General features: G+C 42.5%; 4 protein-coding genes across 13 annotated transcripts in view; 3 read left to right on the top strand and 1 right to left on the bottom strand.

Annotated features, from left to right (window-relative positions):
* The first annotated feature begins 948 nt into the window (after positions 1-948).
* Positions 949-7,804, top strand: KLHL23 (kelch like family member 23). The gene is made up of 3 exons (XM_068138642.1): positions 949-2,288; positions 3,727-3,879; positions 4,463-7,804. The coding sequence occupies exons 1-3, from the start codon at positions 1,076-1,078 to the stop codon at positions 4,771-4,773; spliced, it is 1,677 nt and encodes a 558-aa protein (XP_067994743.1). The 5' UTR covers positions 949-1,075; the 3' UTR covers positions 4,774-7,804.
* On the top strand, positions 3,791-17,567 carry SSB (small RNA binding exonuclease protection factor La). 3 transcript variants are annotated; one of them, XM_068138644.1, is made up of 12 exons: positions 3,791-3,879; positions 12,064-12,139; positions 13,439-13,542; positions 13,708-13,882; positions 14,030-14,137; positions 14,238-14,338; positions 14,547-14,618; positions 14,705-14,747; positions 15,372-15,512; positions 15,892-16,075; positions 16,242-16,370; positions 17,125-17,567. In XM_068138644.1, exons 2-12 carry the CDS (start codon positions 12,074-12,076, stop codon positions 17,220-17,222), a joined length of 1,221 nt encoding a protein of 406 aa, XP_067994745.1. In that variant the 5' UTR covers positions 3,791-3,879; positions 12,064-12,073; the 3' UTR covers positions 17,223-17,567. The 3 variants fall into 3 exon arrangements, with proteins under 3 accessions (XP_067994745.1, XP_067994746.1, XP_067994744.1); XM_068138645.1 differs by lacking the exon at positions 3,791-3,879 and adding an exon at positions 7,870-7,959; XM_068138643.1 differs by lacking the exon at positions 3,791-3,879 and adding an exon at positions 8,087-8,189.
* On the bottom strand, positions 17,225-21,887 carry METTL5 (methyltransferase 5, N6-adenosine). 4 transcript variants are annotated; one of them, XM_068138652.1, is made up of 8 exons: positions 21,795-21,887; positions 21,261-21,383; positions 20,558-20,672; positions 19,947-20,128; positions 19,477-19,559; positions 18,967-19,018; positions 18,302-18,351; positions 17,225-17,335 (listed from the first exon to the last, which is right to left on the bottom strand). In XM_068138652.1, the coding sequence occupies exons 2-8, from the start codon at positions 21,367-21,369 to the stop codon at positions 17,282-17,284; spliced, it is 645 nt and encodes a 214-aa protein (XP_067994753.1). In that variant the 5' UTR covers positions 21,370-21,383; positions 21,795-21,887; the 3' UTR covers positions 17,225-17,281. The 4 variants fall into 4 exon arrangements, with proteins under 4 accessions (XP_067994753.1, XP_067994752.1, XP_067994750.1 ...); XM_068138651.1 differs by having other exon boundaries at positions 21,775-21,880; XM_068138649.1 differs by lacking the exon at positions 21,795-21,887 and adding an exon at positions 21,524-21,768.
* Positions 21,888-23,004: 1,117 nt separating this feature from the next.
* Positions 23,005-25,031, top strand: part of UBR3 (ubiquitin protein ligase E3 component n-recognin 3) — a 103,106-nt gene continuing 101,079 nt past the window's right edge. For all 5 annotated transcript variants that reach the window (XM_068138634.1, XM_068138633.1, XM_068138636.1 and 2 more), the window contains exon 1: positions 23,005-23,593. In XM_068138634.1, the coding sequence (XP_067994735.1) occupies positions 23,142-23,593 (452 nt within the window). In that variant the 5' untranslated portion in view covers positions 23,005-23,141. The remainder of the gene's footprint in view (positions 23,594-25,031) is intronic.

Below are 25,031 nucleotides of genomic sequence, written 5' to 3'. Positions count from 1 at the left end.
AGCAGGAGCTCTCCTAATTTCTCCTTTTGTGTAATAATAACAGATATCCCCCTCCTTTTGATTGGAGAAATCTTTGCTGGTTCTTAAAATCCTGGAGAGCTCTGGCACGGCGGGGGGAGCCTGGATGTTGGATCCAAAACATCCAAACCCTGCAGCAGGTGAAGGAGAGAGCACAGTTCTTCACCCCAGAGGATGCTCTGCTTCAAATACTTCTTACAGGTTTCCATTACAGGAAATGTTTTGCCAGCAAAGAAAAATACTTACTGATTGTGAACCACACTTTCACAAGTGGCGATGTAGCCTTCTGCCTGAATAACTTGCTACTAGTTGGAGTCTGTTTGTCAGCATACTTTGTGACTGTCCTTTGCACCCTGCCAGCCTGAGGTGTTTGAGGAGTGCTGTAGCCGGCCCCTGTCGAATCCTGCCCTTCCGTAGAGGGGATTTTCAGCACTGCCCAGCGGGGTGCCCGGGAGGGCAGGGCGTCTCATCAGGAGGCGCCTTCAGGTCGCTGTTAGTGGGAGCCACGAGCCCCTTGCTTTGTTATATGGCTGAGTACCACCGGGTTGGTGACGCTCCCCAGGCATTTGCTTCTGTCCCTGGTACAGCTGAGCCTATGTCATCATCGCAGCCAGCCTTTAATGCCCTGCCCCCTGGTAGGGGGAAGCCCAGGGCGGCAGCAGCGGTTCAGGACGAGGTTTCCCCGGGGCCAGCCGGGCGGCGGGGCCCGGGCTCAGCGCCAGAATCCGCTGACCTCGCGCAGGGGCCCGCGGGGGAGGGGGCCGGGCCGGGTGTCCGGACACCGAAATAGGAGCTGCAGCTCTGGCCCTGCCACCTCCGCAGGCAGCAGTTCTTCCAAAGATGGTGACGGGGCCGCCACGGGCCGGAGAGCGCCCCTCGCCGCGGTCCGCCCAGGCGTAAGTACCGCGCCGGGAGGCGGGGCGGGCCGGAGCGCGTCGGGGCCAGAGCGGAGCGCCTCCCGAGACCGCGGGCGGGGCGTGGACAAAGCGGCGCGGAGACCGGCGCTGTGGGGCGGCTCGGCGCGTCCGGCTGTCCGAGGTGTGCGCGGGTCACGGCTATGGCCGTGGCTGGGCAGGAGGACTACGCGTACTTCTACGAGGACTCCTCTTACCCCGCCGGTTTCTTGGAGGCGTTCCGGACGTTTTACCTGGAAGGGCTCTTCACCGACATCACCCTGCAGTGCGCTTCGGGGGTCATCTTCCACTGCCACCGAGCCGCTTTGGCTGCTTGCAGCAGTTATTTCAAAGCCATGTTCACAGCCGACATGAAAGAGAAATCTAAAAATCAGATCAGACTTCCCGGGCTCAGCCATGCCGTACTGGAAGCCCTCGTGAATTATGCATACACGTCACAGATCCAGATAACAAAGAGGAATGTCCAAAGCCTCCTCCAGGCTGCAGACCTCCTTCAGTTCGTGTCAGTAAAGAAAGCCTGTGAGCAGTTTCTAGTGAGGCATTTAGATACTGACAACTGCATAGGGATGCACTCCTTTGCTGAATATCACGACTGCTCAGAGCTAGAAAAAGAGTCCAGAAGATTATTGTTATCACAGTTTGAAGAAGTATGTAAGCAGGAAGAGTTTTTGGACATTGGCAAGAAGAAGCTCTCTTTCCTTCTCTCCAGAGAGAATCTCAATGTTTGGAAAGAAGAGGCAGCTATTGAAGCTATAATTAAATGGGTTGCACATGATGTGGAAGGAAGAATTGAAGATACCTGTGAACTGTTGAGCTGCATCAAAGTAGACTTAGATAACATGTATTTGAGGTCAGCTTTAAGCATACAAAAAAAAAGCCGCCTTAATGATAGTAAGATAAGATCACTCATATACAATGCCTTGAATCTGTGTCCCAAAGGCCTTTCCAGGAGACCCACGGCAGCTATGTATGTGATTGGCGGATATTACTGGCATCCGTTATCAGAAGTGCATGTTTGGGATCCTTTAACCAATGCATGGGTCCAGGGAACAGACATGCCTGATCACACCAGGGAGAGCTATGGGGTCACTAGCCTGGGACCAGACATATATGTGACAGGAGGTTATAGAACAGAGAGTATTGAAGCCCTTGACACTGTGTGGATATATAACAGTGAGAAGGATGAGTGGACAGAAGGCTGTCCTATGCTTGATGCAAGGTATTACCACTGCGCAGTTTCCTTGAGTGGCTGCATCTATGTTTTGGGTGGTTACCGAAAGGGAGCTCCAGTTCAAGAAGCTGAATTCTATGATCCTTTAAAAAAGAAATGGCTTCCTATTGCAAACATGATCAAAGGTAGGTAAGCTTTTGTGTTGCATCTGCCTCAAACGTTGATCCTTTTGTATTTGCTACTGTTAAGTGCCATCAACACATTTAGGGTTGATCCAAGTTCTGCTAAGTCCACAGGAATCTCCTGTTAATGGTGAGCTTTGGTACAGATCTTTGCTAGCCAAACAACTTCAAACATATGAATACTATGCCAGGCTGTGCCACAGGGTGAAAAAGCAATCTTAGTTGAATTTTGCTTTCTTTCAGGAGTAAAATTTCTATTCAAATTAGAAAGAAATCAGAACACTACTTTGGATTAGAGTCTATTCAGTAGATGGTCAAATATCAAGCTTCAATAAAGAGATTGTATTATATTAGTATAAGACCAGATTACTAAGGTTTTTCTGTGCAATCATTTATAAAGATGTAATTTTCATTTAAAAATGTATTGCATGCAGTTTCCTCTATTTCAGGAAATTTCAGGATCTTTAGTTTAATCTTTAGGTTGAGGGTAATGAAAATCGGTATTACCTGTTTCCAGCAGGCAAAATAACGATCTATTAAAAATGTTTGATTTTGGGTCACAGCCTAACTAAAGGGTATTATTTTGTTCTAAAATTTGTAAATAGTTAAGACTTTGTATCATGCATTTTAATAAATTAATGCAATTATTTACAATTAATTACAGAATTATACTGAAAGTTGATGCAACATCAATTTTAGAGGTACCTATTAACATGAAAAAAACACTTATGCTCCTACAGCTTTATTCATTGCTTGTATGTTTTCCACAAACATTGCTATTATTCACTTTTTATTTCCTTAAGAAGAGAAATGCTGTGCTAAAACTGTGAGCAGTTACACATTCTGTGCTATTGTTTCATGCCTTTTTCTGTTAAGCTTTTTAGATGCCTAAAAAACCCACATTAATTTCCTAATTTTGGCCCCTTTTATCTTGCCAGATCTCTAATTTTGTTTTGTTCTTCTAGACACAGAGCTAACATGGCTCCATTCTGTTTGTGTCCTTGTTTATACAATAGCATAGTTAGTAATACCATGAGAAAGACTAAAAGTATCAGAAAAGATACCCCAAGACACTGGAAATCTCAGCTTCCATTGTCTGTCCTTTCCTTACGAGTGACTTTTTAAAATCTCCTAAACTCAGTAAAGTATTGAAAGTAATTCTCTCTTCCAAAACCAGTGTGACAATATGTCCTTAATTACGGCGTAAAAGTTCAGTGAAATGTTGTGTGGCTGTATTATATGCAGTTTTGCTGTTACTGCAGCTTTATTTCATTGCTCTTGACTGACACTGATAAGGTGCTGTTTTAAAGATATTAAAAATAAACACAATTTCCTCTAAAATATTAATTAACAAGTAATTTGAAATGGGATTATGGGTGGAATTGAACATGGTTATTGTTTGTAGTCTGAAGGTGTGTTGTGACTTTCACATTGTGTACAGGTGTTGGAAATGCCACTGCCTGTGTCCTGCATGAAATCATCTATGTAACTGGAGGTCACTATGGATACAGGGGAAGCTGCACCTACGATAAAATCCAGAGATACCATTCAGGTAGCAATACATGGAGCATAGTCACCACAAGTCCTCATCCAGGTAAATAATGTTTTCTGTAATGCTCGTAGAGCTTGATTTGATTACTTGTATCTACGAGTCTTTGTGCCTGCTGAAGAGTTTCTGGTGTGTTCCTAATAAAAGGAGCAATGCCTTTAGGGCATCAAGGGCCAAAGAGGGATATTCTCCCATTTCCAGTCTGAGAGAGGAAGGGATAACTGTCTTCAAGCATCTATTCTATAGAAGTCACTATCTAAACATTAAACTGACATTCTGTGACATTCTATTCTATTACATAATGGTAAACTAACTTCTACAAAATCTATCTATTTATAGGTATTTGGCAAAAATAATTTGTATTAATGTTAAAAGGGTTTTATCTATGTTTACATTTGGTAACAGCAAATTTTTAAAGCCATTCTCACTAAGTACTGGTGCTCATATCTCTTATCTTCTGTAATGATTTGAGCTTGCTTTCACCATGTGTAGCAGAAAGTCCTGAGGTGTCTCCTAAGCTCCTTGAAGAACCTCAGTTGCCCTCAGTGATGCCCAATATTTGTTATGTAGTTGCAGTTTAAGTTAACATTATCATGCTGACTTGAACTGTATTCCTTTCTTCCCGAAGAATATGGATTGTGTTCAATTACATTACAAAACAAGATCTATTTTGTGGGTGGACAGACCACGATCACAGACTGCTATGACCCAGAGCAAAATGAGTGGAAGCAGATGGCTCATATGATGGAAAGAAGGATGGAGTGTGGTGCGGTGGTTATGAATGGATGCATCTATGTGACAGGAGGATATTCCTATTCAAAAGGGACATATCTGCAGAGTATTGAGAAATACAACCCTGAGCTGAACAAATGGGAAGCAGTAGGCAATCTTCCCAGTGCTATGCGGTCACATGGCTGTGTCTGTGTGTATAATGTGTAAACATCTAATTTTCATATTGCTGTTACAGAAGACAGCCCATTCAGTATTCATAATGATACTGATTACCTCATGAATGAGATGTGTAATACAGTCTCTTCACACACATCATAAGAACTAGGTATAGTTTGTCTTCATTTCAAACAATTCAGAAATACAAATGTGGTGTATTTTTCCCTATTTTATCAGTCCAGTCATTGTCTGTCATGAAACAGATCTGTTTTCACTAACCCTGAGGCAGAACTATGATGGTAGTGCTGAGTATGGCCAAACAAAATACTCTGCATTTCTATGGACTACTGGGCTTAAAATGAAATCTTTGATACTCCAAGTGTTATACCACCCACAAGTCCTTCTCTGTTTGCAGACAGCAGGTCCAGCAGCATGTCTTCCCTAGTTCGCTCTGTCACAAGCTGTGTCAGAAAGTTATCCTCCACACACTCTAGGAACCTCCAGGACTGCTCCTGCTCTGCTGTACTGTATTTCCAGCAGACATAAGGGACATTGAAGTCCCCCCATGAGAAAAAGGGCCAACAATAATAAAATTTCTCCCAGATTCTTAAAGGATATTTTATCTATCTTTTTATCCTGGTTGGGCGGTCTGTAACAGATTCCCACCATGATACCTGCTTTGCTGGCCTTCCCCCTGATTCTTACCCTTAAACACTTGACCCTTTCATCACCGTCATTAAGCTTGAGACAATCAAAACACTCCCTGACATACAGGGCCACCCCACTATCTCTCCTGCTTTCTGAAGAATTTTTACCTGTTGATTGTGGCACTCCAGTTGTGTGAGACCTCTCACCATGTTTCTGTGATAGCCACTATATCATAGCTTTCCTGATGCACAACAGCTTCCAGCTCCTCCTGTTTGTTTCCCATACAGTATGCATTAGTGTGAATACAGTTGAGCTAATAGTTCTGCTACCTTTTTGCAAGGAGAAGTCATAATTCCTACTTGACTATTTTCAGGTGCTCCTATGGAGCTACCCCACCAATAACCCTTGACTCTTTGCTGCATATGGATCTCCATTCTCTACCTCCACTTGACATGTTGGACTGAAAGACCTTTCTAGCACACTGTTCTTCAAACACTGGTGTGCTGGTCTTGGACTTATTTCCAGCAAGCCCGATTTTGTGCCTTTCACCCTTCACATCTAGTTTAAAGCTCTTTCAATGAGCCCTGCAAGTACCTGTGCTAGAACCCTTATCCTCCTTGTAAGAGGTGTACCTCATTTGTTGCCAGCACGCCTAGCATCCTGTAAATCAACACACCAGGCTCACAGCCAGGCATTGATCTGCTGGCTCTTTCTGTTTATTGTCTCATCACTCCCTACAACTCAAGATACTTCAGCACTGCCTACCAGAAAGATCAGCAGTGGATAGTAACCTGAGGGCTGTACTAGGGAAGAAAACTTTCTCCTTATATTGTTAATATAGACTCCAGGGAAGGAGCAGACTTCCCTAAGAAATGGGTCTGGTCTGCATATTGGGCTTTCTGCTCCCTTCAGATATTAGTCACCCATGACAATGGCCCATGTTTTATTCTTTACTGAAGAGGTTTTGGTGAAGAGTGTAGACTGACTAAACCTTGGCAACACTTCCAAGCTGGGTGAACCATATTCTTTGTTATTGTTCAATCCTCCTTGCAGAGGAGAAATAAATGCCTTGGGGAGCAGAGAGGCTCTTCCAGACCACATCGGTTCCTCGGTCCTGCTTATAAAATATTTGCAGGAACAGCTGTTAGGCACTGGCATAAAAGGTAGAGACAACACAGGGGTGCTGTAGGGTGTGGTGGGAACTTCATACACCAGCACTGCCTCAGAAAATGAAGTTCTAGGTTTATTTGACTTATCAGATATGATGAAAAGAGCTTTCCAAGCAGGTAAGCCCTGAGTTTATAGTATTTATTTCTCTTGATCATAAGCATTTTCAACACATTTCTGTGTTTTCTGTGCTTTCTCATTTTTGTGCTATTTCTCACTTGCATTTGACTGCATTAGGCTGCACTCAACTCTGAGCTTTGATGTGATGTTCTGTGGTGTATATATATAATTTTTGTTTCAATATCTTTTTGTGTCAGACTACTATGTCAGAAGCTCATGTGTGTGTGGATTCAGTATTTTGCTTCATTACCTATCCCAGTGGAAGCTATTTAAGGATTTAGTGTAATTTGTTTAAATACTCTAAATTGTAAAGAAGTATGGGGAGTTGAACTCTGGTGCTGTTCGAAATGCTTGGGCTGGGCAGCTATGATCAGCCTCAGCTGACTGCGAAGTCAAAAAACCCCACTCCAGTTCTTACTTGCCAGTGGAGCTATGTGCTCATCTGGTGTAAACAGAAGTCAGTGGGGTCACTGCTTAGGGCTTCAGGTAAGTAAGTTGTAATCTGTCAGAGACTTTTGAATGCATTAGAATAAACAGAGCATGGAAGTTCAGACTTGTGGTTAAATTTTAACTGGTGCTATTTTTTACAGTAACCTACCATCCCCTTTTAAATTAGCTCAGATCTGTAGCACATCCCAAGAAAGCATGTAGCAATCAAGTCTTGAGTACAGGCAGGAACATGAATTTAGTGAGAGAAAGCAGAACTCTCACTTGTTCTGTAACGTGTGGGTCCTGTGACAGGTAGAAATCTCAGTGCAGAGCATCTTGTGGGCACTTGTGTGGTGTAACAGTGGTTAAACGTGAACACTGAATTATTGTGCTATCGGGCCTGTATTATGCTACACATTTTTGTTTAATTTGTGAACAAGAAAATTAACTATATGGGAAGTCGAATGAATTAATTCAGTCCTATTTATTAAACGTTTTTCTTGTATGATCCCCATGTTTGTAGCGCTATATATGTCCATAACACATCTATGGTACTTAAGTGAATGTCTGAAATAGTAAATAAATATAAGTATAGTTATCAGTGTGCAAACAGGAGCTTTTCGGTTACTTCTTACGTTAACTGCAAAGGCACGCGACCACATCCCTGCACGCTCGGACCGATGCCCGGGGCATGCGCTATGGCCTCGCCAGTCCCTCCTACTGCTTCCTGAGCCTTCCCTGATGTGAGGAACAAACGGGAACGTGTTTCCCTACTTCCCGTGCTCTGTTTCTCAAATCACTGCGGGAGCAGCGGCTCTTCTATCCGCAGACACCGCGGGACAAGCTACTTGGGGCGGAGCAGGGGCCTCTCAGGTAGGGCTGGGATCCAGAGCTACCCACAACAATGCAGGGGTACCCTAGTACACATAAGCATCGCAGCCCCCTGCCCCATCGCTTGAGGGCTAATAACGCCCCGCCCCGGAAGCGACTCCTACTTGAGGGGCGGGCGGTCGCAGGGGCTGCTGGGCCGCGCGGCGCCGACTGCGGCCTTTAAAGCGGCGGAGCCGGGGCCGCGTGTAGGCTTGTTCGCGGGGCTGCAGCAGGTTTGTGCTTGGCCGGTTGCTTGCTCTTGGGGAGGGGTGCGGGTGCTCGGGTGCGCTGTGCTCTGTAAGGTCATCTCCTCGGGGAACTGATGAGCTGGGCTGTGGCAAGGTGGGCTAAGGAGCGGCTCGTGGGGCCTGGCGGAGCGAGCGGAGCTCGGGCCGAGAGGAGGAGGAGGAGGAGTGGCTGGAGAGAGGTAGCATGTGCTCGTTCTCTTACCCCGGTTCAGGCAGGAGCGCGGCGTGGGGCCCAGCCGCGCCCAGCGGGATTTGAGTGGTTGTTCGCCGGAAGCTTCTCATGCGTGCTGGGATGCGTGCGTTTCACCGCTGTGTGTATCGCTGTGGATCCAGGCACGCTGGCGGCTCCGCTCCAGCACACGCGGTACTAGCGCGGCTACCGCCAGGCCTCCCTCGCTGCAGGTGAACGGCCCAGGGCTGCCTATGCCCGTGAGATTCGGAACCCGGCCCCCACGGGAGCGCGGGCGGGCTGAGGTCTGCAGGGTGGAAATCTTGGACATGGGGGTTGAGGGTGCCTGAAAAGGGCTGTGTTGTGACTGTAGTAGTATAAAAGTGGCATGGGACAAACTCCTGATCTCCTGGCAGAGACGCGTAAGGTTCGGGAGCCAACTTTGTTTATCATTTAAATACTTACTGTAAGAAATTATTTCTTTTATTGCACTGATTCTACTCAAAATCAAACATCTACTATAATGAATGGTGGCAGTGAATCCTCGACTTAAATAAAAAGATGTATTTTAATACGGAATCCGGTCATGTCCAGATCTCTTACACATGGGTTCTTGATCACATTGCATGAATGACAGTTTCATGTTATTTTATTGGGGAAACTTTCTTTAGGCTTTCATGCTGTTACAGCAATAGAATAAAACAGTTAATCTTTTCACTAAGCTTTATCCAGACCTTGAAACTAAATGATAAAACCCATTTTGAAAGTTCATTTGGGATTATCTAGCTAATAAGGAGTGGGATCAAATTGTTCTAGCTAAAGGGCTTAATTTGTAATTGAAGTCTGATACTAGCTTGCATTATGTTAACATGTTTTTTGTTTTGAGTGATACCGATACTACTGTCACACAGAAGGCACCCTGACTTCAGTGTGATTACTAAAAAAACCACTTGTATTAAAATCTTATGTAGGATTTTGCATGCTGTTCAGACTGTGATTGCTTTTCAGTTGAGTTAAGCTTTTACCAGTCTTCATTGCTGTACGACTGAAAACTATTGATCTGGAAGTTGAATCCAGAAGACCAGTTTGTACAACATGACTAAGCTAAAGAGTCTGAAGTGAGCATGTGCAGCAAGACTAGGATTTCCCTTAAATTAGAAGGCTGCTGCTTTTATTCTAAATAGGTTAAGGACTTGATCAGTGTTTGAACTGAATTCCATGTGTGGCAAGCTTGAGTGTGTCACAGTTTTCCTTTCAGATTGTTATTTGCAGCTCAGTGAGGTGGTGTGTTTGGTGTGTTTTTTTTTTTTTTAAAAACTTTTCCAGGTGTAAGACTTAATCTGGTCCTAGGTCTTGCATTGTTTTTTCATCTCTTCCTAGCAGTGTACTTGGGGCCAGCTGACCAACTGGAAGGTGGTGAGGGACAATTCCTCTATCCAGCTCAATCTGTATTTCAGTGGGCACCAGCAGATTGTCTCAGTTCTTGAGTTCTGTACCATTGTTAATGCATTTTTTTCTTAATAGGATCAATGACTAAAAGCCAAGTTAAATTTTTTCCCCCTCAGAATATGCAAGAGAGCAGAATCTTCTCTTAGGAAATTAGTATGTCTTCCTAAACAATAATTGAGCTGTACTGGGAAAGCACCCATAAAAGAATGGGGTGCTTTTAAAAAAAAAAGCACTTACACATGTTGCTCAGTTTGGAAAAAAAACACAAAACCAAAACCCTGCCATACCTGGAGAAGAGACTGTAGTGTGAGTTACATCACCCAGTTATGGTTCAAGAACACAGATTCACATAGGTGATTAAAAGGTTGCTATTCAGTCCTTTTTTTTTTTTTTTTGCTCCTGAGGAATAGTTTGATGTCAAACCTAACCCAGTACTGGTTACTGCCACAGAAAGGTTTTTCTGTTTTGTTTTGGTTTTCTCCTCTTGTGCTCTCTGCCCTAACAGCTCCATCACTACTGTTTTCTACCAGCTGAATCAAGTCAGTGATGAATTTATCTAATGGAACTGTTCTTACCTTTCTTCAGTGAAGGTTCATTTTCTGTTGTATGAGGTTTTCTGTAGCATACAAGCAGTGTGATCAATTAGCTGATCCAATGGAAGAAGCTGAGACTACTACAAATTACACCAAATCAGATACTATGTAAAACAGAACACTGGTTTCTTTCACAAGTCAGGTGTTAGGGACAACATTCAGGTGCCAGCACTATATTAGCACTCCCCTGCAGTGTGGTGGTAAACTGAGTCTCTTTCAGCTGGGTGGCTAGTGTGAGACATCTCTGAAGTAACTGGAAGCTGTCCGTTTGTGTACTGTGGCCTGCATATTTGTGAAGTTGTTTATAGACAAGTGGATCACACTCTGAGCATAGCTGTCATCTAACACTCACTGAAGTCATCCTTTAGAGTACAAGTGGAAGTCCAGTAGTGGAGACCAGGATGCAAATTTTAAGGCTGTAATTGCTTAGATTGAGAAGAATGGATACCACATAGTCTTGAGATCAGGAAGAAGAAAAAATGAGAATACTACAGACTGCAGTAGGTTGAACAATGATTAGTAAATTAAATGACTAAAATAACATGAGGCTGCCAGGCAGGTGTTCTGATTAACGTAATTTCCTGTGACAAGAGAGGCTTAGGCAATTTTTTTTTCTTTTTTTCTATAGTGTCAGTCACCTTGCTGCTCTCAAAGGTGTTGCTGTTCTGCAGGTAGCAGAATGTGTATGCCTCGATCTGCCAACATACCATGTGAGACGAGTGCAAACCCGTCTTCACCAGTAGTCTGAACAATCATCAATCTGTGACCTGGGGTAACTGAGGACCATGAAACTGTTTCAACTGATGTAGCTGGAGTTAATAAGTGTAACAGTGCACAAACAGAAAAAGAAGTCTGTGCCTCATAGTTTGAACTGAACCCAAATTCATCTCTACCATCTTCAAAAAGCTGTATTTTTCCCTTAAGGATTACTCTTCACACTCTAGCTTCAGAGCAGTTAGATAGACTTGGTTAACTTTCTGTCCAGTAGCTGCTTTCCTATCAACCTCACAGTGCATGTGGTATCTAATGTACTGAGATGATATGCTTAATGCCAGCTAAGGGAAGAAGTTACTTTCAAGTTAAAAGATTTTACCCCTTATCAAAAATACTCAATTCAGTAATCAGGAGCAACTGCAATGAAGACAAGTTTGTAAAGGAGAGAACTAAACATTTTTAGGATGTTGTCAGTAAATGCAAATATTTTAATTCCTTCCACCAGTAAGTTCCTTAAACTTTCAAAGACTACTTAGGAGGCAGAAACTTCAGAAATGCTTCTAATTATACTGATTCAGGAATAGTAAACAACTTTTATTATTGATATTTGCCTAGTGATGAGAAGTTGGATTTGACTTCAAGAACAAATGTTGGCTCTCAGGTTTGTTGCTGTTAGGTTCAAGCTGAAAATCTATGCCTAGAAAAAGGTAAATAAAAAATAGCACTGTAAAGTGCCAGGGTTTTTAACATGGCTTGAATGTGGTGTCCCCAGTGCTGCTTTAACAACCAAAGTATCTTACTTGGGGTTGCACTCATGTTTAAAGTCAGCTCACAAACATAAACCTACAGCTAAAAAACTTACCTTGTTCAGATGAGGGTGCAGAAAGCACTGCTCAATACTTAGCGCCTTTGCTGTATATTCTTTTCAACACAGCTGGTGAAAAATGGCTGAAAATGGAGATGGGGAAAACATGTCTATTTTGGAAAGCAAAATCTGTCAGCAAATTGAGGTAAGTTCCATTTTAAATTTGGGATCTTGAATGAGATATAGTTTTGGAGATGTTAATTGCTAGGGACTTGTCTAAAGGGAAATTAACTTCATAGGGAGTTAGACTTGAATCTTCAGCTTTCTTTAAAAATGTGGGAAGTTCTACTTGTGTAGAGTTGCCTGTAAGATCACCATTTAACCTAGGCCAGTAAGGCAACACATTTCAATACTCTATCACTTAAGATTTTCTGGGAAGAAAATCCTCTTATTTGAGAATCTGTGCGGGTGAAATATTGACACATTGCATAACTTGCTATTATGACTTAGTACTTTGTAGCTTATTGATACAAAATACAACTAAACTTATATGCCTACTTCAGATTAACTGTTTCTCACTTTGGAAAATGGAGAAAAAAAAACTCAGAAAACTGAGCACATCAATTAAAATGCCATCTAAAACAAACCCAGTTTTCTGAAGGACAAGAATACAGCTGCATGTAAATACCCCCATTAGCATATGGACCTGTGGCCATTGGTTTATGGAAAAAAAATCAACCAACCAAAACAGATCCAGAGATTGAGGTAAAGATAGCTGACAAAGCTAGACTTGTGATACGATTTTTGAAGTCTACTAAAGGGAACGGTATTGACTTCTTAAAGCACAATGATATTGGTAGAAATGCTTGAATTTACCCTATGGCTTCAAGTATTTGACCCTAATTAAATGACTGCTAGTAAGCAAAAGAATCTGATTAACTTGTCTTATACTCAATGGAAAAATTTGTCAACTATGTAACACTCTGCTCTTCCCATGCTGGATGTGTTCAAAATAAGAACATGGTAAATTAAAATAAAACCAATTTTTGTATCTTGCAGTATTTCCTTGAATGAGACACAGAAACTCTAGTCTAGGTGTATGATTTCTCAGTGTGGCATACACAGTATTCTTGCTTATACATTCCTTAAATAAGGACTAACACTTGACTGTTGGGTGACAAATTTGATTCTGAAGAGCTTGATGAGGTTAATGTTAACAGAATAAGGTTTCTGTCTTTCCTAAACAAAACTGCAGTCTACCTCTGCTGCATTAGTCCCATTTTATGAAGCACTGTGGTTTTTTCAGAGCTTACATGTTAAAAGTAACTTTTCAAAAAGCACCATGTTAAGCAGGAAATAATAATTTCATGATTTCTCATTATTAAGATCAATGAATTCTGGTGTCTCAGCCCACTGCTGTAAGTTGTCAGATGAAAACAAGTTTCTAAGACTAAACATTGAAAGATCTATGTATCTCTCCTCATTCCCTCTCCATCTTTTGCAGTACTATTTTGGCAATCACAATCTACCAAGAGACAAGTTCTTAAAGGAACAGATCAAACTAGACGATGGCTGGGTGCCTTTAGAAGTAATGATCAAATTCAACAGGTAAACCAAAATACAACTAACCTGGATGGAAGGGCAACTTTCAGCTACTTAACCTCTATTTTGGAAGATATGTCCCTAGTCTGCATGTACAATTCTTGTTATCATAACATTTGGCTTCAGCTTTGCCTGTGTATTTTTAATAACTTTTGTCTGCTTACTCAATAGGTTAAGTCGTCTTTCAACAGATTTTAGCGTTATTGTAGAAGCACTAAGAAAATCCAAGACTGGTCTAATGGAAATAAATGAAGATAAAACTAAAATCAGAAGATCTCCAAACAAACCCCTTCCTGAGTTAAATGATCAATATAAGGCTGCAATTAAAAACAGATCTGTATATATTGTAAGTAAACATATTCCTTTGCTCTGTGTTCTTTTGCATGACTTTGAAAACCATCTGAGTAAAGCTTCAATTAACTCAAATTAGATAGGCTGTAATTTTTGGCTGTCAGTTTGCTGTATGTAATTGAAGGTTATTGCGATCTTGCAGAAAGGCTTTCCACTAGATGCAACTCTAGATGATATCAAGGAATGGCTTGAAGATAAAGGTCCAGTTGAAAACATTCAAATGAGGAGAACATTGCAGAGAACATTTAAGGTATGTCTTACGATGAATACTTAGACCTGGGGCATGGATCTTGCCTGGGCAGCCTTTCATTAACTTACTCTAACACTGAATGTCTCTTATAATTAAACAGGGCTCAATATTTGCGGTTTTTGATAGTGTTGAATCTGCTAAGAAGTTCACAGAGATCCCAAACCAAAAGTACAAAGACACGGAGCTGATAATACTTTTCAAGTAAGTCCACTTACCTGATCCATGAACTAATAATGGTTGAGTGGATTTAGAGGAGAACCTAGCTTGACCCAAGACATTTCTACACTGTTGTTAATTGGTCCTTGTACATTTTGGAGACTAACATCTCAACTGTTTCATATCTACTACTGTATTACAAAGTAAATATAATTAAACACTTCAAGTAGTAGTAACTTTCATTCTGTTGAAGGGAGGAGTATTGTACAAAGAAGAATGAAGAAAGGAAACAAAACAAAGTAGAAGCTAAAGCAAGAGCTAAACAGTAAGTCATTATCAACTGAAGTGCCTGGCTTTTTGCTCACCTGACTGCACTTGAATCAACTTTGAACTAATTTAAATTTTCCACAGGGAAAAAGAAGAAAAAGAGAAACAAGCAGCAGATGCCGAAATGGTATGGGTTTCTTAAATCTCTATACCTGAAAACTATACAATACTTGCTTCTGTGTGGACTTTTAGTCCACATGTAACAAACGTGCTTCTGCAGTTACATTTTGTAAAGCTAATTCAGTATATTTTGTTTGAAATTCTGTAATACAGAGCACTCTCAGCACTTTCTCTAGAAAGTCACTTTAGCTTTTCCAACTGATTTACAGTAAGATTTAGTTTCTTAACATAAAATATATGACAAATTGAATTTTGTTTAAAGGACAGTATCTTGAGTTTAAATTATTAGGCATGTTTACCTGTTCAGAAGTGATCCTACATGCACCATTGATATGATCGTTCTTCTGTGGTATTTGAAGAATCCAGTAAGGATTTAACCAGTATCGTGTAGATTTTCAACGTGACACACCAGCCTTCAGAAAACTCTTGTACAATTTAGACTGTAACTCTTCTAGGGGAAAGGAGTCCTAAGTTTCACATAAATGTATCAAAGTAAAGAAAGAAAATTGTTTAAAATAAAGAGGAAAGACACCTCATCCAAGAACACTATCATGATTTAATAGTATTAGGATTGAGTGAAAAAAAACTTTGATGCTTCAACAAAAATGTGGTATTTTAAAATTTAATTTAGAAGTCTCTGGAAGAAAAGACAGGATGCCTTTTGAAGTTTTCTGGTAATCTGGATGATCAAACATGCAGAGAAGATCTCCATGATGTATTTTCTGATCACGGAGAAATCAGATGGATACACTTTGTCAGAGGCGCAAAGGAGGTCAGTACAATCTTGGATAAAAAGCTAAGATCTCTGTATTTGCAACTGAATGATTAAATGCTTCTTCTCTAGTATAATCAAGAGAGAAACTTCTTGATTCGTGGAATTGCAGAATGTTTAGATAATTGTATTATTCTTCAAAAAAAAAACAACCAACCCCAAACAGATAAAGGTTCAAGATACTCCAGTGGTTCAGTTTAAAACTAGGACTGAGAATATTTGTTAAGACAGTTTGAGGGTTTCATTTCAGATTTTTTTTTTCATTATGCAAGAGTAATGAACTTACTTACTGAGATACCTAACAGGATGTGTTATTCATCATTCCAGCTGAATGTTTTTGAGTGGCACCTGCATTTGAATCTCACTGTTTCTTTTTAAGGGAATTATCCTATTTAAGGATATTGCTAAAGAAGCTCTGGAAAAAGCCAAAGCAGCACATAATGGAAACTTACAGCTTCGGAACAAGGATGTTACATGGGAAGTGCTAGAAGGAGATGCAGAGAAAGAAGCTCTGAAAAAAATACTGGAAGATCAGCAAGAATTACTGAAACAGAAATCAAAAGGTCATCCTTATATTGGTTCAAGCATTTTTAAGGCATCAGAAGTAGCATTGTGTTAAAGTAACTAAATAGTAAATATGTACTAAATACTTTAGTATGCATGCATTCTTTTAACTGGCCAGTTCAAAGACAAATGATGCAAAATTCCTGACATCTCATATCCCCACAGGTCGCAAAATTAAAGGAAAAGGAAGAGGGGGAAAGACACCTCAAGGTGCACAGAAAGGGAAAGTACAGTTTCAGGGCAAGAAAATAAAGTTTGAGAATGAAGAAGGTGGCGAAGATGATACCAAAACAGGTATGTCATTCTGTGCAGTGGATGTAGCTTCTTTAGCACATGGGTACTTTCCCAGAAAGTAGCTCTGTTTCGTAAATGTTTCAGATTTGGCTCTATATTGTAGTATTTGTCCTCTCTCAGTATTGGTAATTTTAAGGATCTTCTATGTGGTTCCTTCCAGAAGTGTCAAAAAAAATCATGTTAAAATAATTGCAAGATAGCTAAGGCTGTACTGCAGTGCTGTTCAAAGTGTTCTGCATTGAAAGATGGTGGCTATCAGCAACGTTACACAACCTTGTAGATTCAGTCTGTTGGGTGGTCAGTTTATTTTTTCCCTTTTGCATATGAGGACTAACAGTTTTGCCTATTGGTATTTAGCTTGGAGAAGATAGTTCTGTTCATTAGGTATGGTCCATGCTTAAAGAGAACTTGGTGCAACTACTCATGGTAGACTACAGTTCTTTTTCTTACCTGTGTGCTCACTGTTAAAGTTATGTAGGGAAGGAAGCTCTTTGAAGTTTGTATTTTAGAACCTCAAAAAACTTTAAAGGATTTACTTACTACTGTGACTTAGAAATAGCTTTGCATAAACTACGACTCCTTGTTTCTGTGGTGTGTGGTTGTGGTTTTGTTTGGTTTTGGTTGTTTTTGGTTGTTTTTTTGGTGGGTGGGGAGTTGGGGGGAGTGTTTGTTACCTATTTCTGCCCCCTGAATATGTCAAGTAATATTGAAATGCTTTTCTTTACCATAAATGATCATATGTTCAATCTTGCAGAACCAGCAAGTCCTAAGAAGAGACCACTAGAGGAAACAGAAAAAGAAGAACCTGCTCCAAAACAAGTGAAAACAGAAAATGGAGATGGAGATCAGTAATATTAAAATTTAAAAAGTGGTTTTATTGTTCCATTTTCAATATGTTTTAAAGACATGCCTCAATTCAGGAGTTTCTTGGCAGAAAATCTAATGAAATCCACTTCAATGTCAACCTACAATGAAAGGAAAGCTTCATTTTGAGTTACAGCTGGTTTTAATTTTTTTTTAAGCATGCTTATTCTTAACATGCCACCTTGGAAAACTTTTTTATATTTATAGTTTGGTTTATACTGTCAGATTCTCTCAACTTCTCTGGCATCTCATTCAAATGTAAAAGGTTCTGGACTTTGTAATCTTATGGTTACGTTAAATAGCAGCTCCCAATAAATTCAGAACTTAAAACTGCTTACGGCTGAGCCTGGCTGTTAATGTAGTATAAAGCTGTGACTCTGAAGCAGCAAAACTGAAGGACAGACCTGCATCATTCAAGTCACCAAGAGAACAGGTACAGCTAAATAAAACTTCCATTCTTTGCTACTCAACACATTTTAACAATTTTGATAGTTTTGACTGGTCTGCTCCAGGACACTCTGCTGCTTCTGTGCAACAAGGATACATGTTTTCTGGCCAGCATTCAGCACCTAGGAACTTGCCTGTTGGCTTAAGTTCCATATTCCAGCATCCTGACTATATCTTCACATCCTCCCTTGTGAAATCAAGCGCACAGCTTCCTCCTGCCTCCCTCTCACATAGTTCTGTGAGGGATTTCCCAGGCTCTAGCTATTAGCAGTACAAAGCACAAAACACTGAAATAATGCTACAGCTGTAAAATTCTTGTTACTCTGGCCTTTACTACTTAATATGCTCCAAGTTCCAGATGCAGATAAGGGCAAGGAAATAACAATTAAAACCTCAGTTAAGGAGACTACCCTTGATCTCTCACATGTAGTTGTAGTTCTGCCTTTAATCTGTGCATAGCTTTGACTTGCATTATGATGATTCTTTTCTCAGTTCAACTACAAAATGTAACAGCAACGGAACTTGATGCCATTGTAATGAACTCTTAAGTGCTGTGAGCATTCCTCACCCAGTTACATACGGCCCTCAAACTTAATTTTCTTAAGCGAAATCATACTTACCGATTTCCTCTTATGGAACTTGTATGATGCTGGTAGGTCATATTTAAGTTCTGTGAACAATACAAAGAATACACTCATACTCTTCTATTTCTTTCATTGCTTACCACTGTTGCCCTTTGACTAGATACTTGTTTTGACCTCTGGACTATGAACAGTTAAGCTGATCACATCAGACAGTTAAGTGGATGGCAGACATGCAGTTGTGTTTAAAGTGCTTCTGCATCTTCCATGTGTCCAGCTGTATGGCTATACTACATCCATCTGGTAATACTGATCAGCTGGTAGATGGAAGATACTAGAATTGTCAGAAAACTATTTACAGGACTGTAAGGAGAGGATGCTTTTTTGTGAGAAGTGGCCTGCACTTTGTTTTTGTTATTTACCAACCTTCCTTTTGAAGGAGGAAGGTAGGCAAGTCCTGCTTGAGACAAAAATACAAATTCTACACAGAATATGTATTTCTCAGAGCTTTATCAACTGTCTGCTTGTATTCTAGCCTACTAGCAAGGTATAACAAAAAAAAAAGGCTGCTTAGAAAAAAGCTTTACTTTCAGTGTTAAATCACACTCAGGTTTACCTCAGGATGTGAAGACTGGCTAGTAGTGTTCCAGATATTAGCCCCCCTGCAGAATGTGGGGTGTTTTTTAACTACATATTAGTCTTACCTGCTATGACTTCCATCTTCACTTCCCATTCATCTGCTTTTTTCTGAATGTGCTACAATATTAAGTAGATCCAGGTAAATGTAAAAGTTTATTCTCTACTGTCTTATAAACACCTACACAGAAAAGCATAAGAAACATCTTTCTCAAGCCACAACATTAGATCGCATACTTGTCTTAAAGTATGTGAGATCAGTTATTTGACACCATTAATATTTACTTAAAAGAAGTTTCATACCCCATAGAGATATAAATAAATCAGTGAAGCTATAGACAACATCAGTAGTAGGCACTAGAATGGGCTGCCCAGGGAGGTGGTGGAGTCGCCATCACTGCAGGTCTTTAAGAAAAGATTGGATATGGCATTGGGCATGGTTTAGCTGATGTCACAGTGTTAGGCCATAAGCTGGACTTCATGATATCAGAGGTCTTTTCCAGCCTCAATAATTCTGTGATTAAATGCTAGTTATGCCATTGCCTAATTCACTGACCCTACTAAAAGGAAAGACTTGCCTGTCGTGTTGACGTCTTGTGAAGGGAATATACAGCTGTTTTTGCTATTCGCAATGCAGTTTTCAGAAATATCATATCCATTCCTAAAAGTAACAGAATTATTAGAATTGTTAAATGTAAGCTTAGACTAGAGAATTAAAATTCTGCTTCATGCTTCAGTTTTTTAGAATAACAGCTATCTGAGAAACAGCACTGAACACATTAAGGTACAGAAAGTATTTCTAAAAGCTACACAATTGCTTTTAGCAAAAGAGAAGATACAAAAGAGCTAGTGTCATTTATTTCAAACCTAGCAATTGTTAGTTACAATGCTGAAGTTGTTAATTTGTACTTAGGAAATGGATTTCAGTAATTTTAACTGATAGGACACTGGTAGGTAATTACAGTACAGAAGGGAGATGTTTCACTAAACATGTTTCCATTGCTATTTTATTCCTAGTAATTTCTAATGGACTTCCAGAATTACCAACCTTTATTATGCTTGGTACCAAAGGGAGGGTTCATAATAACTGTGTCAAAAGTCTTTGACATGCTGTCAGATAAAGAACACACATCACACTGAACCATGTTGATGTTTGTGAGTTCAAAGTCTTCAACATTGCTATTAAATACTTCCAGTGCATCTGCATCTATGTCAAATCCCACACACAATCTATTAAGAAAAAAATAAAAAAGGTGCCATGTATTAGTCTCCTTCAAAATAAAATGGTATTTAAATTCTATAGTAAAGGTTTCAATTGTGTCTGTGTTTTATCTAGGAAATGTACAAACATACATTATAAATTCAGTGCCAATAAAAATGCAAGTAGCTCTGTTACCCTTCTCCCCAATATACTTTTAAAGTTTGTGAAGGTTTCCTCTGTTCATGTTTCAGGAGAAAAGAAACACTGTGACTTCCAGATTCAAGGCAACTGTTGATCCCTTCTGCTACTTGAATGGTTATTGACTGTCTAAACATAATTAAATAGCCTCATTATGCACCAGATACCCAAAATTGGTTTAATTCAGCATTACTATGTTCTCATCTTATTTTCTGCTCTGCTACTGCAGAAAAGTCTACAAGTTGGTATTAAATACTTACCCAGCTCCTAATATTGCACTTCCAATGCTGAGTATGCCACAACCACATCCTAAATCTGCAACTGTTTTGTTTTCAATATCATCAAAAGTATTGTGAATTGTATAAAGCATACATGCTGGGGGGGTGGAAAAACAACATGGGTTAATAATATCAAATATGCATCTGGATTAAGAAAAGTTACTTCTGCTTTCAGAAAACTGAGGCTGATGTTCTCACTGCCTGTAATTCTCTTTTTCATTGGATGTGAAAACAAGTCAAAAACATTTTGACAAGTTTCAGGACACTGATCTTTGGCAGAGAGGTTGCAGTGAGTACTGATTGTGGAAAAGCATGCCTTTAAATTTGTTTTGGGAAAAAATTAGGACATAAAATATTGGGGAAAAAAACAAACAGAATTAAGGTATGGGTGAGTGTCCATATATATACACACATTTTTTGTGCCATGAAATAAGTCTGTTTCAGATTTCTCATTTACAGATCAAGATGTTTTGCAATGTTATCTTTTAAATCAATTTACTTGACTTCTGGATTGTACATAAACAATTAGAGGTCAACAGAACATTAAGAAGTACTACATTCCTGCTGGATACAATTATACAATTTCTCAACTACTGTTAATATATACTTTGGGGTGTTTTTTTTTTTTTACAAAGGGCTTATGAAGAACCAGTGAAAAGATACCAGTGCTGTTGGCAGCCTCTACCTGCGATATGAGGTCTTGTTGGATACTGTTCAAGGAGTAGTTTTGGAGTTTCAAAAGTATCAACTTGTTGAAGACAGCTTTCCAGTTCTTTAAGTTTTAATTTCTTCATGTTTATAGTTTTATCTAAGGAAAACAATACGTAATCCGTTACAATAATAGATGTAACTTTTAAAATTATTTTATATTTTAAAGCTCACTGTACGCCTCAGCATCTCCCAGGTGTTTTCACACAGCCGTTTTCAGAGACCCATCTGCCGGCGTACCGATAACGGGAGATAAGGGCAGCATCGGCTAACGCGAGGCCGTTCACGGACGGCGGCAGCTCCTTTCCTCACGCATCGCCAGTACCCGGCTTCCACCCCAGGCCTCGCGCCCGCCTCTGGCCGGGGCTTCAGCCCTCGGCTCCTCTTCTACTGCCAGGCTCAGCCCGCTGCCGAGAGAGGCGTCCGGCCCTTAGAGAAGCAGGGACCTTCACCAACCCGACCGGCCGCTCGCCCGACAGACCCACACAAACCTCCACCGCACTCGAACCACCTGCGCCCTCACGCCGCCTTCACTCACTGCAGCCCAGGCGGGCCGGGCTGAGCCAAACCGAGTCGCTGCGCACTTCCGCCGCGCCGACTGCGCAGCGACAGAGATTTGCGCTCCGCCTCTGCCGCCTGGCAGGCGTTACGCTGCAGAGCCAGCAGGAGCGAGAGGCAGCTGAACTTGGTTCTTCCTTTAATAAATTAGCAACTCTTAGTTTTGACTGTTATGTATTGTAAACACGATACAGCTTATTACAGCCTTCGTGTTACCACTGTCAGGTGTTTGTGAGGGGCCGGTGTTCCACGTTTGTCCCTCCCATGTGTTCGTAGTGGTCAAGCTGTGGGGTGCTGTTAGGAGAAGTCAAGCGAACTTCAGCCTTTTCGATGGGGATGGTGGTTAGAAAAAAAGTAAATGGAGGGTGAGGTGCTGCATTGTGTGCCCGGTAGTCCCTGCTCTTAAGGAACCACAAGTCACCAGAAAATGGACAACCATAGGAAATATGGCGGCAAAGCCAGCACCGGGGTGTCTGCCTGGAGTGTTGTTGCTGTCAGATAAAAGGTCATTCTCATTTAGAGACAGGTTGGTTTAAGTTTGTCCATTATACAGTTGAAAATCTATCGAGCTTTAGAATTGTATATCAATATGTATGTTACGGTAACTTGCAACAAAACACAATTCCCTCCTAGGGAGAGCGTGCAGATGCACCCCGGTAACCCGACGCGTGTGGCTCTGCAATCTCCATCGACGCTGCTCCTGGGACCGACAGCGCAGCCATGTGGCTGTGGCGTGTCCGCGTCCTCAATTGTAACCCTGCCCTGAGGCTGGCCACTGCCTCGACCCGGCGGCAGCCCCGCGGCCCGGGCACAGCGGCGGCTGCGTGGTGTCCTCATGACAGCCGCTTCACTCGGGGAGGGGGTCGGTAGCAAGTAAGAGTCCGCTGCCGTCTTTGGGGATCGGCGTCCCTGGGAGGCTCCTCCAGACGAAAGGCGGTCGGGCCTGCGGTGGCGGGTTGCGAGCAGCCCCGTGCCTGCTGTGCCCAGTCCTGACAGAAGTTTCAGGCGGGTGGGGGGGCGAGCAGCATTTAGCAGAGATGCGGTGTGGGGCCCGCACCTGCGCGCTGACGGGGCGGCACGGGGCGGCGCGGACCGCCGGGCAGGGCAGAGGAAGAGGAGGGGTAATGTCAGGGGAGGAGAAAGGCAGTGTCAGGAGGAGGGAGCGGGTGGGTGGTGGGGAGGGCGCCGGTTCTGTGGCTATCGCGAGAGGGAGGCGCCGCTGGGAGCGGAGAGAGGGCGACGGGGGGAGCCCCAGAGCCGGGAGGCCGGCGCAGCCGTAACGGCTCCTCAGTTTCCCATCATGGCGGGGGCCGGCGCCAGCGCCCGGGATAAGCGGGCGACGGCGGCGCGACTGAAGACGGGGCTGGCCAGCGAGAGCGACGCGGTGGAGGCGGCGGGCGAGCTGCGGGTGCTGCTAGAGCGGGTGTTGGCCCCGGCGGCAGGCCCGGGCGGTGGCGGCGAGGCGGCGGCCGAGGCGCTGGAGTGGTGCCGTTGCCTGCTGTCGGGCGGGGAACCGTGGGACAGCTTCGTGCAAGCTGTACGGGCCTACGACCCGGCCACGCTGTGCGGCCTGGTGTGGACGGCCAACTTCGTGGCCTACCGGTGCAGGACGTGCGGGATCTCGCCCTGCATGAGCCTTTGCGCCGAGTGCTTCCACCAAGGCGAGCACGCCGGGCACGACTATAACATGTTCCGGAGCCAGGCGGGGGGCGCCTGCGACTGCGGCGACAGCAACGTCATGCGGGAGGCCGGGTGAGCGGCGGGCGGCCTTGGCGGGGAGGGCGGGCACCTGCCGGCGGGGGCGGACCCCGCGGGGTTCAGAGGTGTGTCCGGAGCTCGGCGTCTGCGCTGGGCCTCCTTGCGCGCCGGGGGAGGGGAGCAAGTGGTCCACCTGCTTCCGTCTGGATCGCCTCCTGCCCTCCTTGGCTGCAGGACGGTCAAGGCTCTGTGGAAAGGGCACCCGGGCCGGTCAGACACGGGGGTCAGCCCCGCCTTCCCGGTCGCCAGCCGCCGCCGGGGTCCGGCGAAGCGGCTCCCTTTGTTGATGTGTTTGTACCTCCTTTTAGGACGCTTTATGCAAACCTCGTTGCCCTTGCACCGAGTGCTTAGATTCAGGGAAGTTGTTAACGCGGAAAGCGTGGAAGCCAGTGCCTGTCAGCTCCCAGCTAGCTGCCTTGACCTAGCACAGCCAGCTGTTAAGGGTGTCCAAATACTTTTGGACTACATACGAGCAAATATGCCAGAGTGAGCAGACTGAGAAGGAGCCATGTTTATGTCTTTTCCTAGTCTGTAGTTCATTTTGCCTTCTGTTTTTGCTATTCTCCCTTTAAAATCAAGGAATTGGGTAGCTCTTGGATGAGTACATCAGGACAGGGTTTTGTGGAAATCAGACGTTCCACATATTCTCTAAGTGTGCAGGCCTTCTGGAGGCAAGACAAGAGGAAAAGTAATGTGCTACCTTGTTATACTCTCCTTTGTTCCTTTTGTACTCAACAGTAAAAAGAAAGATCAGTTAACCAGCTGTTGGGTGGAGGTGATACCTAGGCAGTAAACTTGAAGTTTCACAACTGGATGTGTTTTTGGAGGTCCCTGTTTTCCGTTCATTCACCAGAGAGCTAAGGATTTTTCCAGAACACAGTTTGGGGTGCTTCAGTCAGGTTTCTCTTCTGACTAGTTTTCTAGAACAGTTTCTATCTTGATTGTCTTAACCTTGGTGATATAGCATGTGTGGTTCTTTTAATGTTTTTAACATCTATGGTATGTAATGCTGCATTACTCTGCATCCAAAAATTCCTTCTCTTTTTACATTTCTGCTTAAAATTTCACAGATTCTGCTTTTTTGTCTTGCTTGAAGGTTGCTACCTTGGCTCTGCCTCTTTGCGTCTCTTATAACTGTTCTGCTCTGGGCCTTCAGGTGTCTTCATTCTTTGTTTCTTGTGTTTTTCCCCCTTTAGTTTGTTATTCTGTCTGCCTTCATAATTTCTTTAGTTTTTTGTGGTATTATTTTCATGGACGTAGACTCCCTCCAATAGAAGAATATCCTTCTTTCTTTTGTTTTCACTGATGTTTGGTGGCTTAAAGGGGCTACTCCTGAAGTGATTCTTTATTAGGTCTTGTTCAACTTCTGGTTATTCTTGTTTTCCTCTGTCATTTCTTCCAGGGCTCAGTGTGGGATGGATTTAGGGCTCCT

The sequence above is a fragment of the Melanerpes formicivorus genome, unplaced genomic scaffold (assembly GCF_026170545.1).
Source record: "Melanerpes formicivorus ecotype bairdi unplaced genomic scaffold, bMelFor1.0.p_v2 SCAF_5, whole genome shotgun sequence".
Classification (NCBI taxonomy): domain Eukaryota; kingdom Metazoa; phylum Chordata; class Aves; order Piciformes; family Picidae; genus Melanerpes; species Melanerpes formicivorus.
This window is presented reverse-complemented; position numbering and strand designations above follow the sequence as displayed.